General features: G+C 40.0%; 1 protein-coding gene across 4 annotated transcripts in view; it reads right to left on the bottom strand.

The window, feature by feature from the left end:
- Positions 1-14,577, bottom strand: part of ARNT2 (aryl hydrocarbon receptor nuclear translocator 2) — a 98,580-nt gene that overhangs the window by 21,020 nt on the left and 62,983 nt on the right. For all 4 annotated transcript variants that reach the window (XM_027887008.1, XM_027887006.1, XM_027887010.1 and 1 more), the window contains 4 exons: positions 9,246-9,322; positions 7,087-7,221; positions 6,188-6,262; positions 1,911-2,062 (listed from right to left, as the gene is read on the bottom strand). In XM_027887008.1, coding sequence (XP_027742809.1) covers positions 1,911-2,062; positions 6,188-6,262; positions 7,087-7,221; positions 9,246-9,322 — 439 coding nt within the window. The remainder of the gene's footprint in view (positions 1-1,910; positions 2,063-6,187; positions 6,263-7,086; positions 7,222-9,245; positions 9,323-14,577) is intronic.

Genomic DNA, 14,577 nt, shown 5'->3' with positions numbered 1-14,577 from the left:
TCTGCATAGGAAGCACCTTGCTGGACTCTGAGCATCTGATACTTCCAATGACACATAAGGATGGCCACGCACATGGGGTCAAACCACAAGTCCCAGAAGGAGCTTAGTGAGAAGGCAGAAACCACCAGTCACCGTGACGTACAACTCCCTGAGGCAGCTAGGAAATCGTAAGTCAAAACATGACCCCAAATGTGAAAATAAAAAAAAAAAATAAATCAGATACAGGCAGGAACATCAGTACTTTACAGTAAGTCCTCTTCGGAAATCTGTCTGAAAACTGTGAGAGAATGGGGGGAGGAGAAACAAAACCAGTTTGAATAATGCATTCTTTCTACTATTCAAAAGAAGACGTATAATGGGATGTATCTTGCCCATTTCAGAACATTTTCAACATGACAGGAAAGAGGGAACATCCTCTGTCAAAGTAGCAGCAGGCAGCTTCCATATTAGGTCAGCATTTCTGGGTTGTTATTCAAACCTAGCAAGAGAGATGGAACCAGAGCCAGGAGCTGGCACTGTCCTATTGCTCACAGTGAGTGCTGCAGTGCCAAGCTGAACAGTGTAGTGCAGGCTCAGAAAAAAGCATTCCCAGAGTCAACACAGCATAAGTCTCCAGCCCCACTTCTTCATCTGTGGCCCCTTGGGAACAAAACACAATTAAGCCAGCCTGGGATAAATCTCAGAAGTTGTGGTTTTTTAATTTGCAGACCTGTTTTTGCAAATACAAATGACCTTAACTACTCAGTTGTTTAAGCCCAACTTTTTGGGTATGCAGAGAAAAAAAATGAGCAAAACATATGTGACGTTGGGTTTCATGTAAGTGAATGCCCAGCCCTTTCAGTTCAGGTATGAGCCATGTCCAAAGGAGCAGGACAAGGAACACCCAGAGGCACTCACTAGCTTTCCAAGTTCAAATGCCAAAGCCCCAGGGGTTTGGGTTTGCTGTGAAGCTCTCAGCAGGCATCTCCACTAGCAGACTGCTCGTTCAGCACTATAGATATACAGTCTAACAGGCTAGGATCTTAAAATCAGTAATTTCCTCACAGCTAAAAACTTGGCAAAAAAATCTTCGGTCAGACCAGAAGCAGACTGAGTTTTATGAATAGATTAAGTTTATACTGGAAAGAAGAAACATTTATTAAAAAATCCCCACACTATAAAGCAATTGAGGCCAGATTAACTTCTGCAGTTACTGGCTGAGAACTCAGGAGGCTCCAAAAGCATCTCTTCTCAGTCCACAGTGATGAAACTCCACCATACTCTGAGGGTGACTTCCTCCTAAGAAGCCAAATGACAGATTTTTGAAAATAGTAATGCAAAGACAGGACGATTTCATTTCCCTCTGAAGATAGGGATTGGATTGTTCCCACGTTTGGGGATATTCCATAGACCTAAACTGAATACCAGGAACCCTCCTCACTCGAGCCTACTAGGAAACAATTTTCCCAGCTTCATTATGTCATAGGAGCAGACACAGCTCAAGCAGAAGACGCCAGGACTACAGAATGGTATGATCACAGTGAGCACGGACATGGAATTTTCTTTTGGCTTAGGAATCAGGCTAACCTTCCTCCAGTATCAGGACAGCTGGTCTGCTGCTGGAAGCTCTGTGCTAGTTTAAGGCAGCCTGGATCAAGATCAATGGGTTTGTCTAATGACATAACAGATAAGTGACGTTTTCCCCCCCAGTGCAGCCAGGCCCTGGAAGCATCTCAGGATAATGACACAGAGAAACAGCTACGCTGTGAGATCTCATGATGCAGAAAAACCCTGTTACAGACTCTACTGTTACACATGAACAAAGCTAGCTAGAAACAGGCTACCAAAAAATCAAAATCTGCTTTACAGCAAAAAGTAATGCTAACAATTCTTTCAAAACCATGTACACAGGCACCTGGAAAGGTACATACTTCACGTTAGTGTTGGTGCAGATGATGTACTCAATCTCATCCGAATAAGGATTCTGAAATGTGAAGCTGCTGGTTCTGATCAGCATCCACTCCCGGTTTTTGGTGCGAAAACGATACATCACAGACAGGACTTGACCTTTCAGTTTCACCACCTGCAAAGCCATTTGGAAAGGTTAATAAAAGGAGATTGCTACCTGCTGTGCAAATGAATAGTAAACAGCAGCAACTGGTATGTTTTTAAACTTGAATTACAGAAAGCTAAGGACAGACTGAAGAAATTCTTAGGTGGAGAGAATAAGCAAAATCCTATTCCTGTTTGCAGTTATTTCCTTCAGAATGAAATCATCACACTTTGTCATATAAAATGCCATTTTCCAGCCTGCTTAGAAAAAGGATACAGTTTCAGGACAATCATTCAGGTCGTGCTGCTATCCCAACAGGGAAACTTTAAGTATATTTAATGTGAAGCACTTATCGAGAGAGTGACAGAAACCAAACTGAGGATCTTTTAAATGTTTATAGGCAAACATATAAATCAATTACTGCAGATAAAACAATAGACCACAAGAAAAGCCATTTTGATGTTGACTGTCTGCTTTTCTTCTTGGATACCTAGCTATATAATTCATATATGTGATGTATCAAATCACACATCAGCATCAAAATTTAGGACAATGCTTAAATACAATGGTGTTTGTTGTTTGGGGTGTTTTTTTAGAAACTATAAGGGGTTGGTTCCTCCCCACCAAACACACTAAAAGACTCTCTAGGATGGCAAAATGCAAAAAACAAACACTTTCTTCAGGTTTTCAGAAGAAAAAAAGAGCAGTCCAGGGTTCAAATGGAGAGAACACTGATAAGCCACTGTCCATTCTAATAGTATTAATGAAAACAAGAGAGCAAATTCTTTGCTTGGACAGTCTGTTTGTTTGTAACTAAGAATTCAGATGTCTGGCAACACACAATTCAAATCCTGGGTTTTGTAGCTGAAGTTTTGTTCAAGTCAACGCTTGGGCACCAAGTTAAATTAAGAAGCTGCCAACTCAAGTACACTCAAAGCAATCCTCACACACTGGCCCTGTAACTGCATTTCATGTGTCATCCAACAATCTTGGTTTAAGCCAGAAGAAAACTTTCATGGTTTTAAGTCATTCAGCTGGCACTTTCCTGGCCTATATCTGTTTATATTTTATTGGTTTTCCACCAAGCTATCTCAGGGGTGCCTCAAGGAAGGAAAGGGAAGGTCTACTGCAAACAAATATTACATCTGCTGTGGATTCTTAATCCTTAACACCTGGAATTTACTTTTTATTAGCTATCTGCAGCCTGTATTTTCTAAAAGCAGAAATCCCACTATTTACCTTCTCTCTTTATTGACAAGAATCTGGATTAAGAAAAATGCTCCAACCCTGCTTTTTCAGAGGTTTGCACTTCAAATTAATCAATTGAATACAGGACTAAATGGGAAGAGTGCAAACAGAAGACACAAAAAGCTTTAGCAAAGCCCAGGAAAGTTCAAAATCATACTGAAGTAAATGCTTGGTTGGTTTTATCGGAGTTTTTTAATGCTTTTGTAGTTTGAGTTCACCGAGCGACATTCTTTTATCAGCAATTTTCTACCACCACACCCAGGGTAAAAACCACAGAGCTGGTATAAAAGTGTGCAATCCCAATAGTAACCTACTGGGTATCCAATAGCTGTGTTCTAGACCCCTTGATACTATTTGTTGGTCTTGGCCTTGAGACTATCTTATTCTGGCCTGATTTTTCCCACCCTGATGAATGAATTTATCTTCCCAAGGAAGTAAAAGGTCTGAGATAGATACTGGCAATTGACCAAAAATTGCAAAACCCTGCCTTCCTCCTCTGTTATGCACCAACCTGGTTCTGATACTGTCAGCAAATCAGAAGTGTCAAGTTTACAGAGGGTTTTAGTAAAAAAAAAAAAAAAAAGAAAAAAAGAAAAAAAATTGAGTTTATTTGAAATCACAGTTACCTTTTTAATTAGGATATTTCTAAGGCCAAAGAAACAATAATAAAACAAACTGCAGTGATATATTGTCCTGAAGTCTCGATTAAGCAAACACTAATTCTGCAATAATATATAAAGTACAGAGATCTCTGGTGGGAAAATTCTGAACTGCCTTAAAACAGTGCACACAAACAAGATAGCACAAAAAATTTCAAGGCTAATGTTTAATCTTTACTTTCTTACATTCTTTGGAAATAAAAACCACCCGGTGCAAAGCTTAACTGTTTACTTCAGTCTTTTATTGCATGACTGGAGTAACAGCCCTGATCATACTGCTACTGTACTGAACAAAAATATACCCAAAAAGGAGTTGCCCACTAAAGAAACAGCACAATATTTTCATAGATTGGACACAGATTGAGTGAACAGGAGCATTCAGTTCTAATTGCATTTTTTCCTGCTGTCTTTTTGCATGACCTTAAGCAAATCACAGAGGTCCCTGATTCAGCAAATCATTTCTGTAAATGCCTAACAGTGAGTAGTGATGGGGAAGTCCCCAGCAACTGAGTTCAGGGACACTCTGCCCGCCCCCCGTGGCCTGATCTACCTCACAGTGAGCACAGTGAGGACCAAGTCATTAACTCAGTGTTAGTTAGTCAGCCCTGCTGAGCCCCAGGCAATCACTGGATGGATTCACTGGAGACGGATGTTTGGCGTGCTATTATCCAGCAGCTCTCTGTCACTGTCTCTTGGATAGATTAGTGGAATCAATCATTTGGGCACCACTGAAAAACAGCGTATGTGTTCTCACTGCTCCTGCGCCGCTGATGCGATCAGGCACCAGTTCAGGGAGCTGAAAGCTGGTTCCATGCAAAAGCATTTTGTTCCTCAGCCCACCCAGCAAGTCCATCTGTGCCAGTGTCAGGGCAGCAGGAAGGGTGGGGAGCAGCTCAGGGAGGAGAGAAGAAAGAGAGCAGGACCTGACTCCTGGTGACAGGTACCCCTCGGGCGGATTCAGCTGGAGCACCATACTCCCAGCCGAGGTGGGGCAGAGAAGATGTCTGGGTGTGGTGACCTATTTCAAGCATTGAACTCTGACAGGCTTCTGCCTGTGAATCAACATGTTGAATTTAAAAAGCCTTCAGCTGCTGTCTGAACTCAGTCTGTGCAAGGGAGACTGAAGTGGATGCACAGCACTCACTCAATCAGCCATGGGGCTGGTAGTCCCTGCTTGAAGGAGGGGATGGTGAGAAATCGCTCAGAAATACTGATACCTTACACTATCTCCAACACTCCTGTAGAGATCATAACTTCAGTTTCGCAATCTGTTCTATGGACACTGAACATCATTCAGTTGTTTTCCTCACAGAGGATTTTCAAGCTCTGTCTTTTTATGCCATGCCTCAATATGTAGCTGGTGATGCAAATTATTTAGAAGTCATTTCATATCCATGTTTCACAGCTGAATATATATATCAGCATCCAAAATGAGATGGACCAACAAAACTTGGATGAGCTATAGGTCTGTTGTCAGAAAATTTGGAACCACTTAGATAACTGAGCCACAGTAAACAGTTAAACGTCCTGTGTTGTGTGTTCTAGTGCTGCAGTGAAGGCACTGAAAAGCCCAGAAACAAGCAGGGCACTTAGGGAAAGCACTGCTCCTGCATGGCCCAGACCAACCTGAAACAGAGAAGCTCTACAATGGAATCAATGCCATTGATAAAGCTGATTTAATTGTGGCCCATGGTAAAAACTAATCCAAATTATTAACTTTTTCTATCTGATGTACTTTTTTTGTTACTTGTCTCTATATTTCAATTTCTAAAAGGGAAAAGGGCAAAATTACCTGCTGATGTAAAGTGATGTTAGTCCATTAAAGTACATGAAGAAGCACGTTGCCTATGCTAGCAGAGAACTAGGTTAAAAATAGTCCAGCATCACAACAGAGGGATGTAACTACTTCCATATCAACAACACACCTTGGAATGCAAATACTTTTAGTTACCACTTATCATAAAGGGATCTACACAGGCATCTGCAAAGCAGCTTACCCTGTGCAGCAAATAATTTTTTGCAAGAACAAAATATATAACTAGATGACTTATTTCTGAAAATACTATCAACACATGCTGCATCTATTATGCAGCTTAACCAATTTCTAAACTGACCAACAAATTGTTCTATATCTTGACACTCCTCCTGCATAACAGAATACCTTGAGATGTAAAATAAGAGCCACTTCTATAATCAAAACAGTACCAAAAATAATGAATTGTGGAACAAAAGGAGCAGGACACAGCACCTGTTGGAAACTCTCTCGCAAATGGCTTTGATCTTCAGGATGGCAGAATTCTAGAATATCTTTCCCCAGAAGATCCTAGAACAAAACATAAACCTGTGTAAAAAACCCAAACCACAACAAAAATCCATGTGCAGATGTGCAAGTAATCCAGGTCTACCACCCTTAGTGTGACTGGTCAGTTAACCAGGGATGAATCAAACAAGGTTTGCAGGCATCATGTCCTACATTATATTTGTACTGTTGCACAGATATATGTATGTACAAAAAATTTTGAAGTGCTTTTTAATAACTGTGGAATGGTGCCTTGAAGAGACTTGACATTCTTTACTACAGCTCATTTTACGGCACTAATTTTTGTAAAAATAATTATTATGAAGCTATCTAAAATCAAAATAAATTGAAAAACTAATGAACAAGAAATTACTTTTGCCTCTAAACTGCAACTGTTGGGAGTTATCTGAGGGAGAGTTGTAGTCAGGAGTTCATTTACTATTCTGCTCAGTTCTGTACTAGCCTCCTGCTCAGAGGAGCAGATGTAAGCCTAAAGGAAAATATATGCCATAAATGATGTTTGCTTACTGTTCAGTAGATTGGCAGAAGCAAAGGTCTACAGGATTAAAACTCTCTCCAAGCACTGTTAACTTTCTATCACAGAAATGTCTTCACTGTAAAGCTGTGCAAGGTTTAGAGCACTCTGCTGTTAGAATTCTAATCAGATCTAAAGGTATAAAAAGATATCCCATACACCAAAGGGAAAAACAAAAGATGTGGACAGCAAAGAAAAATGAAAAGCATTTAGTGCACAGCATATGAATTATCAGCTACAAATATTTCGTGTTTGAAAATGGAATTTTCTTCATTAGCTCTAACCATTCTCCACGTTCCCAGTGGCCACAGACCTGGGGCTGGTAGCCAATGACGCTGATGCACCTCGGGTCGACAAAGGTGATGACTCCGTCAGAGTTGTGCCTAGACAGGAACTCCGTGGGGACTGACATACCATTCATGTCCATGCACACTGGAGAGCTGGTTACCTGGGACCAAGGAAGTCCACAGAACAGTCACCTCAAGTCAACTTTGATTACATAATTAAGGCACAGAATCTGTTGGCAGACTGCTAAGCATTGAAGGAAGTCATAAATAAAACAACAGCAGATAAATGACACAGAACATCCTTTAGTCTAGTTTGCAGACCAAGTACCTCACCCCATGACATCCCTCTATACTTAACAGCACAGCAGAAAAACAAATAATCCAGAAATTCCCAAGAAGGAGGGACATAGTAAGGATGTAAGTCCAGCTGGATTCATCTCACTTTGCAGCACATTAGGCACCTTTGTTCCCATGTTCGTCAACCAAGAATGACAGACTTTCAGAGGACAATTAACTCTTCCCATTTTAGGATAGGAAGGTCAGTCTCTAGAAGAAGCCAACACACTATCTGTAGACATATCCAACAGGACTGCTCAGACGAAACACCCACATTTCAGGTGATGTGAACCTTACTCAAAACACCCCAGACCCTGAGAAAAGTCCTCCAGAGGCTGAGGCAGGGGATGTTATGCCAGCAAGTGCCTGTTCGTAATGAAAAAACACAGTCCTCTAAACGTTCCTCAAATCTCACCAGAGAGAATGATGCATTTCCAGCTCTCTGCATGAAATCTGTTCAATCAGGCCATTTCATATCCATTCTGTCCTACTGGGGTTACAAATGAGACCATCGGTTTTCTTAAGACTTTCAGAGCTGTCTCTGCTAAAATGGTACCAATGTAAAATGAGAACAATCTCTTCTTTTTGCTGTCTTGAAGCTGATTAGCCAGTTAACTGTGTGCAAGATTTCAATCCGCTGTTAGAGAACAAAGTTCAACAGAGTTTTTAAGCACCTTGACTCCTCTGTGATTTAACCCACCCACAGAGCCTCCTCTTGCCCTCCCTCACATACCCTGATGGCTCTTCTGACATAACAGATGCTTTGACACTCCCTATACATTATTAATGTGATTTTCTTGGAAATCATCTTCCTTTGGCAGCTGTAACATATGAATCCCCTCTAACTTCCTTCTCTCCGTTAGTGGAATATATTATTCTTGATTATGAAAGCATGATTAACCTAAAAACCATCCTGCAATACTTCTGCAGCTCTGCCATGGCGATGCAGACCCACTCTACAGAAGTGCTCACACTGGCAGGCTGTTCACCTCAGGTGAGATGGGCTTGGCACCTGTGCTGTAATGAAAGGTCATTCTACCTCTCCTCTGAAGGAGTGATACCATCCCAGCAGATGGCAATGAGTGCAGGAGATCATGCAAGAGGCTCAAACACATTCCCTCGTGGCAGAATTCCCAGACCAGGAAGATAAAAATTAGCCTCCCTGCCGTGGTGATGGAGATTCACCACGGCTGCTGTAGCTCCTGCTCTGAGCTCTTGTCAGGGATGAAAAAAGGAAGAAAATGCACTACAAGGATTGCAACTGTCTGGACAAAATGTAAGTAAAAATTTTATTCTCCCAGTTCCTTCAGCTGACATCTCATCTGAATGCACAACATAACACATACTGAGAATAAAGCTGTGATTTCTGAAGTGCCTCTTGACTACCTTATCTTTGCCATTTTCAGAATATCTCCTGTAATCACGGTTTTTGAAGTACTTGATTAGCCAGAGAGAGACAGAATTAATGGAAAAATGGCACAGAGCATATCACTGGATTTGGGAGCCCCTTTAATCCACCGTCTACAGCACCTGTACTGCCATGCTTCTCACTATCTGCAATATCCCAGCCCTACACACCACAAAAAAATGGCAGATCTGTACACACTCATCTTCAGGAGCATATTTGCTGTTCTTAACTGTAGTAAGTACACATATGTACCAAAATTACAGTTTCATTTTGCTCTGTTGAAAGTGACTGAGTGCAAACAGACATCAAGGCACTTTATATATTGGAGGCACATTAGAATTTACAGTTTAGTACCAAAACATAGCACAAATCTTTTACAACTAAATCAAAACAGTGATCATGCTTTCAGAAATAGCTTGTATAAGGAAAGACTGGCATTACCTGAAGCCTTCCTATTGCCACGAGGCAATATTTACTACCTTGTCCCACATCAGCATCTTCTTCTGGTATAGTCATTCCTAGAGTAAATGATAATAAATACTGTTACAATTAGGAAACTGGGATAAAAGTAGATGCTGCTGACCTGGTTTTATACCGTTCTAGATGATCTAAATCATACAAAATAATTTTAGTTTCTTCTCTAGGATTCACTCATTATTTCTGGTTTTAGATCAGATGATCTTTCCAGTTATGCTCAACCCTACATACTCCACATGCATACACAGGACCCACGGCAGCAATTCTGGCTGCTGAAGACAAAGCAGATACTAAAATTCCATTATACACTGAGATGGACAGTAAGATTTCCATGAGCATGTTACTGGAACCATGAGGTCACTTGAATGCAGCGAATGCACACTATGTTCACTTTCCTTTGTGAATAATATATTATAATGATCCTTATAAACAAGGCACAGCCTAAATAAATCATTAATTTTATGCTCATATCTAACAGCTGGTATTACTTTTTTCTATAATGGACTAAATCTGGGTCGCTATGCTGAAAGACTGAAAAAATGCGGATGCTTTGCTGTTCAGTTGAGTAACAGGAGTAACTGTTATAAACACAGGAATAATTTCAAAACATACATGTGTACTATTTTCCATCTCAAGTGTTTCACAAATAGGAACATCCAGATTAACACTGTTTACTTGCTTGTTGGCTAAGCCTTTAGTTAAGGCTATTTCCCAACTCCAGTTTTGAGATACCAATTTCCTATAAAGCAGAAAAAACAACTTCTAAGAGTGACACCACTGACTTATTTTAAGTGATCTGTAAACTCTTTCACAAGGCTTTTCAAGTAATTCAGTCACAACAGGCAGTGAATCATTTAAGAGGCACTTACAAGCATTAATGAAATTAACTGCAAAGCAGCTATCAATTACAAAACAACAGCTAATTTATTCTCTAAATTTATAATCCCCAATGTAAGTCAATCTCTGGACCATGCAGAGGGTGACAACACACCACTTCCTTAAATGACACCTCTGAAAAATGACTATAAATGCTGCTGACTGAACTGAAATCGTCTCTAAGGAAGCTATTTTGTATCAAAATAGTTGAATCTTATCTGACAATGAGCTTGCAAATAGCATTTACAGGTGTTTTTTGGTCCTCATTGAGCTATGTAATAAAATAAAACACACAGTGTATGAAAGAAAACCTGTCATGTTTCCTGTATATATATTCAAACTTGTCCTGCAATTCATTTCAGAATCTGGGGGGCACAGCTTCATTTTCAGCCCCCGACTGATAACTAGGATTTTATCAAGAGATCTCAAGCGTTTTACAGAGGAACATTATTGTCCCACCTAACAAGAGCTGTTTCAAGGAAATAACTCCAGGCACTGCAGTTAGATAACCTTAACCAAAAGATCCCTTTTAAATGGAGTTTTTCATTTGAGAAGGACAAATTTAAAGTATTTTCCCTTGACTTCAAAAGCTTTCTCAGTTATTTCCTTAGTGGCACAGAGTATTGCAAAGGACAGCAAAGATACAGCTGGATGGCTTCCACTTTGCATAATCTTTTTTTTGTCCTGCAGCTTTCAACAATGCTTTCATTTTTAGGAACTTGGTCCATGCTTGCTATTTCCCAAATAAACTCAAATAAACTCAAAGCAATATAAACAATCTCCAAAATTAAACCTAGCTAAGAAACATTATTTCTGATGTCACTCTGTTGACAAAGGGAGGCTATTGTTATAATTTTCACCGCCCTTTCTTTTTTTTCCTCCCCAAGGTGGATTACATTTGGACTGTATAACGCACTGGAAAATGTATTAGTTGGGTTATCCCACAAGACACTCTATGAATAAAAACCAATCTGCCTGGAATTAATCAATACATAACCCAGGGGATTGCTAACCCTTCCCTGAGGTGCCTAGAGAAAAAATATGACAGGATGATTGTGTGCTCCTCTGCAATGTAGGTGCCATTACTGGCAGCATTCCATAGGGGGAAATCGTTTTCTTTATTCTTTTGCTGGTAGTTTCAAAGATTCAACTGTGGGTGTGCTTATATGGGAGGATGCATTCGCAGAATAAATTTACTTTTGCTTTAGCACACTTCTTATTGAACACAATCCAGTATGGACAGATAAATAAAGATGTGTGCACTGCACTTAATACCAGTTTGTCCAGCTCTTAACATAATGTAATTTTGCTCCTGGACACCGCCAAGTACCGTCATTATCTCTAAAAAAAGTAAGAGCTTGGAGGAATGCAGCCATGAAACTGATCTTTAGGGGACATCAACAACATAAACATACATTAGGTATTCACATTCTTTATGCATAACCCTGTGAGAGGCTTTATTTCTCAACACCAAATACACACTCCTCTTGAATAATAAATACAGTGCTGTGCTTGCTCGAGTTAATATCAACAATTTGCAAAGCTAAGCCTGCAACTGAGCATCACAAATAGAATGTGGTGCCGTCAGAGGTTATATTTAATTTCCAAGAGTCCTTTATGCCAGCAAACAGTTTCCCACAGGGCAATGGCATGTGTTTGTGTGGACATAAGGAACTTTTTAGTTTTCCCAATGAGCTTCCACTTGGCTCTAACAACAGGACAGCTTCATACTCTGCCTTTTTTCCCTCTAGCCTCCTGCCCCATATTCTCTGTGAGACACAGAAAAGTGTTAGTAGACTTGTGGTTTTATTTCACTACACTAAAAATTAAATGCTTTACAAGACTTTAGAAAGATGTAATTTAAGTGTCCAGAGGTCATTAGCAATGACCTGCTAACGCCTGTCTCCATCAGAATCATTTCCGATGGTTACTTGCTTGGGGATGGAACTGCACTGTGTGACTTTATCTCTGATGCACAACAATGGAAAAAGGCTTTCATACAAAGAAAAGCTGTGCATGTTTAACGCATAACAGGGAAAAAAAAACCTCGTGGAAAATCCCAATAAAAACTAAAGTCTACTTTCTTCAAACAAATAAATAGAGCCTTAAAAATGATGGCACTGCAAGGAATATTCATGCAACTACTTTGTTTTGTATTGGAAGAAGGGACTGCTTTGCACAAATGTCCAGACTCTGGCCAAAACTTTAAAAATAACCTCACAGTTTCGGCATGCTGTGGTTAAGACGTTACCGTAAGTCTGACTTGGAAGACTAAAATGTTTCTTTTTCAACTAAAGAGAAAAAAAATATTTCAACCTTATCTGAATTTGACATTATTTTGGGACTCTTTATTGAAAGTTTTTGAAACAAGTATCTATCTAAGCCTTTTCTTCACTATGTGCTTTCCTGCAGGTCCTGGCTCTGATTTACAGAAAACAACCAACATCCTGACAAACTGTATATTCTCTCTACACCAAATATTTTCCATCAATTGTTATGGCATGAAAAAAACAACCTATTAGGAAAATATCATATGGACCACAGAAGATTCATTTCCTTCCAGGAATGAGATGTTCAAAGGGGAAAAAACACAGCAGAAAAGCAAATCTTGCCTAAGTTGAAAATGGAATAATCAAGAGAAGGTCAGTATTTCTCGGTTTTGTGACTGGTTATGAATTTGAAGCACTGTCTAGGCTAAGGATCACAAGTTCTAGCTGTGCTCCTTTGCTGGGAACAAAGGGACAAAGGCTGGAATTGGTGCTCAGCCAGTTCCAAACCAGCGACCCTCCTACCTCATTCAAAATAACCCAACGCTGTGCTCTCACTATTCAATCTCACAGTGCAACATAACTGGCTGGAATGTACATCTGGATTACCTGACTCTTCTTTCCTTTGACTTCCACACAAAGTTTACCCCAATTACTTGAGGCCAATGCATAATTTATGGGGATATAGGCATGTAAGTATCATATGTGGGATTGATCTTGGTTTTACTCTTCTCTTTTCAGGCATTGTGGAGGAAAATGAATGGACCATTAACAAACAGCCTGAACAGAGGATGAGGTGTGATGCTTCCTTATGTTTTCTCTCCCACTTTTCAGTGAAAAAGGGGCTAAAAGCAGTCTGCAAGTACCTGAGCTTTGCTGCTCCACAAAAATGAGAAAAACGAAAACGGCAGGTGAGATGTTCGAAATGTTTTCATGCTGAACACAGAGCCATAACACAACAAACCCAGACCTTAAAATATGCCACCATACTGGTGCCAGCTGTCTGTAGCTTAATCTTTTTTATCTATTTGAAGTACCCAGATTACTTCAGATTTGCAAAGACTCCTCACTGCAGCAGAACTGTCAAACCTGATAGTCTGTCACACTAATAATGATGAGAGAGCAGTTCTTGATATTTCTGTATCACCACTGATTTTGTTATATTCAGTGTGGGACTAAAAAAACTATACACTGGCCACAGACAACGCAATTCAACCCAGAAAGAGAAAATAACAAGTGCTAAACAAAAGAGGTTAAGAACAGAGTAAGTGATTAAGAACCTTCATCAGTGCTGTTCCTCTTCCTTTCCTTGGTTGCTTCTTCCCAACCCATGGCTCAGCCCCTATAGATGAGCCGATGCAACTGTTTGTAGTGCACTGCAAGCAGGGTCACTCACCCAAAGTACAATAAAAATACTATTTTCTAGTCAGTTAGTGTCCTGATTGCTAAGAGGCCCCCAAAATTACTGTGTTGGCATGAATTTGGGGACTTTGCTCTGTGACATGGGCTCTGTTTCCAAGGCTGGAAACTCTACAGTGTGGCACTGCCACCAAAGCCCCCAGGTCTTTGAATAATGCATTCAGACTGGTGCAAAACCATGGGAAGAAAGAAGAGTTCTGATCTGTCCTATATGTGCTCAAAGTCCATAAATATTTTTTACTTATTTAAATAGCAAAAGTGGGACAGTAGCATTTCCTTCCCGGCTTTGTCTGTTACTTATTGAAAACATAAAGTTTTAAGATGGAGAGTTTATGGATAGGCTACTTATGTCTCTTTGATCTAATTGATGGTGCTTTACTTAAGTGATAGTGCAAACAAATCCTTGTCATAAAATAGGGATTTATAAATGTTTTCAATAAAACAGTTTTACAAAGATCAACATAAACTCTTCTACTGTCTGAGTAGATGACAACTGAGAGTCAGTATCAGATGCAAAACTGTAAACTCACATTTTGCTGTCCTTTTATTCCAGCATGATTACTTGCCCTCAACACAAAGAAATAACTGAGATGTGACTATGCTGTACAACTGTTTTCTGTGGTAAAAATTGCAAAATTACATGTAGGACATGGAAAGTGTGAGAAAAAGAGAGGAGTTCAGCAGGGAGAAGAAGAGGTGGAAAAGAGGACATAAAAGGCATAGGGAAGGAAGGC

Source organism: Empidonax traillii, unplaced genomic scaffold (genome assembly GCF_003031625.1).
Source record: "Empidonax traillii isolate 1590-97213 ecotype Southwest subspecies unplaced genomic scaffold, ASM303162v1 scaffold201:size1909950, whole genome shotgun sequence".
Lineage (NCBI taxonomy): Eukaryota > Metazoa > Chordata > Aves > Passeriformes > Tyrannidae > Empidonax > Empidonax traillii.
This window is presented reverse-complemented; position numbering and strand designations above follow the sequence as displayed.